The sequence below is a fragment of the Paramisgurnus dabryanus genome, chromosome 17 (genome assembly GCF_030506205.2).
Source record: "Paramisgurnus dabryanus chromosome 17, PD_genome_1.1, whole genome shotgun sequence".
NCBI lineage: Eukaryota > Metazoa > Chordata > Actinopteri > Cypriniformes > Cobitidae > Paramisgurnus > Paramisgurnus dabryanus.
Genome location: NC_133353.1, coordinates 15,366,581 through 15,372,099, shown reverse-complemented (window position 1 = coordinate 15,372,099; position 5,519 = coordinate 15,366,581). Strand labels below are relative to the sequence as shown.

Sequence of the window (5,519 nt, the reverse complement as noted above, 5' to 3'; positions counted from 1 at the left end):
AATCGAACAGGCTCAACTGGGGTTATTAGCTGTGGGTAATCTGACCCGATAAGTAATAGTGGTCGTGCATGTTCAATTGGCTGCAAAGGCAAATCCCTAAGATGACAATATTTCTTTTGAAGGGTTTTGACTGGATATGTATGTGGTGCCAGCCCGAGCTCCTTAGCTGTGAATGCCCTTTTGATGTCAAAGTTTCGGTTTGGTTGTGTGACAGGAGATACTGTAAAGCAGACTGAAAAGCCATGGATAATGCGTATGTCCTGACGTACTGTGCGGAGAGACAGTTCTTCAGAATTACCATGAAGGTTGAGATACTGAGCTGCTTCATTGAGAAGTATGGTGCGTTCTGAACCGTCATCCAGAAGAGCGTATGTGTCCAAAGACATGTCACCATTTCGTAGGATAACTCTGCACATTTTTAGCAGCACTTTACTGCTACCTGTAGGCCGATCGACATACAAAGTTTCTGCTGAAGTACTGGTAGAATGCATAATCTCTCCAGATGGGTTTGTAACATATTTACTCTTTCCAGTATTGACATCATGAAGGACTTCTAAGTGTCTCCTTTGACACTTTTTGCATTTAGCCTTTAGAGAGCACTGAGCCATAGGATGATCACGCCCACATTTCCAACATCTCTGATTGGACTTAATCCATGTCTCAATCTGTTCTTTGGTCAACAACTTAAAGTTTGAGCACTGATTCAGGTAATGTTGTGTTGTGTTACAAAATGGGCAGAACTTCTTTGGTCTCTCCAAAGGTTTTCCTTCCTCGGTTGCATTATAGCAAGTGTTCAGCTTTGGGGGGTTGTCTTTGCTCACTTCCATGGAAGATAGCTGTGGACTTGTGAGTGACTTTTGGTCCTCTCTGTTGTTCTCTGTGGAGACCCTGTCTATCTCTGTGGGTACCCTGTTTATCTCTGCTTAGGTCAGTGCCAAACTGAGTACCATCTTCTTGTACCCTTACCTCATATTCCAGCCACTCTGCTAGGTTGAGTAACGTGGGTATTGGGGTTTTTAGAGGATTCACATACCTCTTAAAGTTTGCTCTGAGGTCGTGAGGCAATTTAGCTAAGAGCCTGGAAACGTGAGACCCACAAGTCAATTCTGTATAGCCATGTCTTCCTAACTGGTCTAACATTCCAACTAATGCACAAACTTTCAGTGCAAAAAGTCTAAATGCTCTAGTATCACCACTTCTTATGCTTGGACCATCCATCAGTCCAGCGATGCGCTGAAGCGCTAATTGATGAGGCTGCCCATATAGTTCTGTGAGAGCTTGCATTGTGTAGCTGTATGGATATGTGCTATTACTATAAGAATCAGCAATTAGTAATGCCTCTTCCAGCTTCAGATGATCCATCAGTATCTGAAACTTGAAACGCTCTGTAGCATCAGTTGGCAAAAGATTGTCAAGGGCAATTTTTAACCTGGCAAACTCACGTGGATCTTCCTTTACGAAATAAGGAATAGTAGGTGTTGGACCACGGTAAAAGTTCTCTTGGTTAGGTGGAGACAAAGGGCGGTAAGGCATAAATGGTCTCTCTGGTTTGAATTCAGGGCTGTGATCATGTCTGTAATGCTGCCTTGGATGATGGCGGTAATCGTCAGCATGTTTACCCCTAGAATCGATGGCTGTACGATCTGGTGATGATGATATGGAAAGGGGAGGTTTGAAATGTACCTTAATTCTCTGAAGCTCATCAATAATCTCATCAATCCTGTCATTCTGGCTTTGAACATGTAACTGCTCCTTACTGTGTTTCACTGGTGTATCTTGGTCGTAACGTGGATCCCTATGATCTCTTGTTGCCGTTGATTTGATACTATGTGATACTGATTGTGGTAAGGTAGAGGTTCGATCCTCATTGTTACTTGGTAGCCGTTTTGATGGTGTGAATAGCAGTGATGAATGCTTTGCAGAGAGATTTGGAGTGACATGTCCTTTCTGAGGCAGCGGCATACCTCCTGTGGCACCAATTAATTGTTCTCCCTCGTTGGAGTGGTCTGGTGGTATGTGTGCAGTTCTTTGCTCTGACACATAATTAACTTCATAGTCTTTAAGGTAATTTGGTAGATGTGTACTGCGACGGGGACGTACTGTTGCATCACCAATCTCCTCTCTATGTGTTGACTTTGTTGATACTTTAGAAGTTGCATGATCCGGCTCGAAGGACCGCATGTTACTTATTATAACATCTAAATGTAAAACAGTCACTTAGGTGCTGTTTACTACCCGGTTGCAACCACCAAAGAATGCTCGGTTAGAACATTTACGATTATTTGTCCCTTTGATGAGATGTGCACACACCACTCACAGACCACTCTTTATAGAAATTGAACAGTTTAATCTTCATGTCTTGCATATCTTATGTTGATCAGAACAGGTGTGTATGGTTCTAGTTTAAAGAAACAAATAATACTGTATAAATATATGCATGTAATACAATTACAAATAATAAACACTTAAACTATCAATTAAGTTTAACAATATAACCAATGAACATTTAGTTTAGTATTTATGTCTCTATAGAAGTTATCATATGCACATGGTGTGCTGCAGCAATACTATAAGTACAAACTTAACTCTATTTCCAACATATAAAGATATAAAATGCACAAATATTGACTAAATACATCAACTTACTCTTTGATGCACGCAAACACAACATGAAATCAACAAGATGATGCAAATAACCATGTAGATGCAATCAGATTGTCACCAGCACAACATCCTTCCATATCAACATGTCACATGTGGCTCAACTGAAATGACATCATCAGAGGTCCTTAGCTGGGTCCTAATAAAGGCCAGTAACAATGCCTGATTTAATTACTCTCTCAAGAAAATGTTATTGAATGTCCACTAGATGGTGCCATAAACATATACAGCTGGCCCTCAATTTACTACAAGTAAAATGGTATATAATAAACATTAATTTGTGTGAACAAGAACTGGCAGAGCTGTAGAGCAAAAAAGTCACAATGATAGAAGTCTAAGTGAACTGTAGTGCAAATAAACATATGTATGAAATGTACATGTTCAACTGTATTTCTTGAATGTATAAACATAAAAAAAAAACTAAATAAAATGGTATATAATAAACATCTATAGGTGTGACCAAAAACTGGCAGAGCGCTCCTTCTGTGCTCCTCTTTCTTCTGTGCACTGCTTTCAATTTTTCCCTTTAGCATCTTTTAATAAGAGGTACTTCTCCAGAGGTTTGTCTCGGACTGTTTTCTTTTGTTTAGATTGGACCTTGTCACGGCTGGTGCTGGATGATCCTGAATACGTGCTTGCTGGGGCCTCCTCACTTTTGCTCACATCATTTTTAGCAGAAATATTGCTGTGAACACTGTAAAGATAAATGTAGTTTTCATCAGAATCAATCTTTCACACTGAGGGCCATGCCACGATATCCATGAGGTCAATATTTGATTACAAATGTAATTTAGATTCATGGTATTTCATCTGACTAAACAAACTAGGTTACCTATACACAGAACACAAATTAACCTCCTAAAACCCGACCTTTGGTTTGGCTTGCATTTTAGATTTCTTCCAGTTATTTTGGGGTTAGGAAGAAGCAATGAATATAATAACCAAATATTTTTCTTTGAACATGAAGCAGTGTAATTGTCCACGTTTGTGTACAACAGGTTCCAGTTACACACAAAGTATTATGGTGCAAACAACAAAACGTGATATCACACGGTGTACAGGGAACATGCATGGTATGAAGTTAATCACTGTTCAATGTCAGTGCATTACATATCATAATGTAATGCACCAATATTCATTTTTATTACTTGCACAGTTATAATGTAGATTTGCACTACTGGTCTGTTCAATACACTACTGGACTGTCTATTTCATACTCCCTGTTCATTTGACCTGCTAAACTACTTGAATTGCATCGTTTACACCCCTGTACTATGTAATGAATATTAGAATAACTATTCACTGCACAATAACTTATGCCATTGCACTCTTAACTGACTAGTTACAATCCAAATTCATTCATGCACTACCTAAATATTAATTTCACTCCTGTTCTGTATAGTTTAATTTATTATGTACATATCCATTTGTAAATTTCTGTATATTATGTTCATAGTACCACCCACAGTAAATTGTTCCATCGTATTACATAATCCTGCACCTATGCAAATACTGATATCCTGCACTTTTTATACTGCTTTTGCACTTCTGGTTAGACCTAACGTTAAACTGCATTTTGTTGCCTTGTACTTGTGTAATGACAATAAAGTTGAATCTAATCTAATCATATAGCCCACACAGCTATGTATTGTTATGTTCTTATATATATCACGTTACCTTCGAAATTCAGTCGATGTTGTGAGGGACTCCGACACCTTCATAAACCTCCACAGCCTCGATGCTTCCTTGTGTGTTTACCTGTTCCACGTGCTCCGCAAGACCATTTTGCGCTTGAGCGCCACCAAGTCATGTTTTACTGGAACTTCAGCAGCGCCAGGCACGTGAACAAAAGCGCCAATCTCATTGGTCGGCCAACTTTTAACGCGCCGCGTCAAACCAAAAAAACGTGTCCCACGCGTTTTTCTGAAAATGACGCATTTGCGCCTCGCGTTTTTCGCGTAGGTGTGCGCACTCACATTGGCGCTCGTTCTTGAGTCACGAGACGTTAAACGTCGACGATAAACACGCACGAAAAACGTCCCGGTGTGGAAAGACCTTAACACATGGAAATTTGATAATATTTGGAGAAGTTGTGGCCATTTGAATGTAGGCACTCAAAAACGCTCAAAGGGGAGAAAACGACCTCTAAAGATTTTGCAGTTTCACCTCTCTCAGCTGCTGGGAGTGACAATAGGGCTCATTTACCTTTCATTTAGATAAGCCATACCCCCTGTAAAGCTCCCCCCTGTGCTTTACAGCTTTACAGTGGGGAACTTTACAGGGAGTATGGCTTAGGTCAAAAAGGTCAGGTTAATGTGCCATCAAAGAAAAAAAAGTTTGCAAACAGGTAATATATAAATAAATATCTCTTAGCATCTACCGATAAAACTGTTTAGGCAACTCTTATGTATACTGATGTAGGAACAGCAGAATAACAAAGCATTCCAGACCCCTCCCACCTGATACATTTGGACTGGATTTTGGTGGGTTAACATAGAGGCTGTTTACACTTGGCATTAACATGCGTTTTCATCGATCGGATCACAAGTGGAAGAGAGAGACACATTACGTTTACACCTGGTATTTAAATCCATCTCTTTTGTCCACTTTCGAACGCTTCTGTCCTGAATACTGTGAGGGGGTGGTCTGTGAGACGGTGGGCGAGTCTTTCTGCTGTCATTCAAACGCGAACGGGAGTAATTATGAGTTTATATGGACGCAAACTAATATTGTCGAAGTCCGCTGCTTGTTTAGCAAGTATACATGCTGCACAGTGTTTTGTACGTTTATATGTTGGAGCTTTCTCTGAATTTTCAGCGCAATTGATGAAATAGGATCGCGCAACTTTCACGCTTTCA

General features: G+C 40.0%; 1 protein-coding gene across 1 annotated transcript; it reads right to left on the bottom strand.

The window, feature by feature from the left end:
* Window positions 1-380: 380 nt before the first annotated feature.
* Window positions 381-4,343, bottom strand: LOC135760310 (uncharacterized). The gene is made up of 2 exons (XM_065274276.2): window positions 2,647-4,343; window positions 381-2,398 (listed from the first exon to the last, which is right to left on the bottom strand). Exon 2 carries the CDS (start codon window positions 2,179-2,181, stop codon window positions 781-783), a length of 1,401 nt encoding a protein of 466 aa, XP_065130348.2. The 5' UTR covers window positions 2,182-2,398; window positions 2,647-4,343; the 3' UTR covers window positions 381-780.
* Window positions 4,344-5,519: the final 1,176 nt, after the last annotated feature.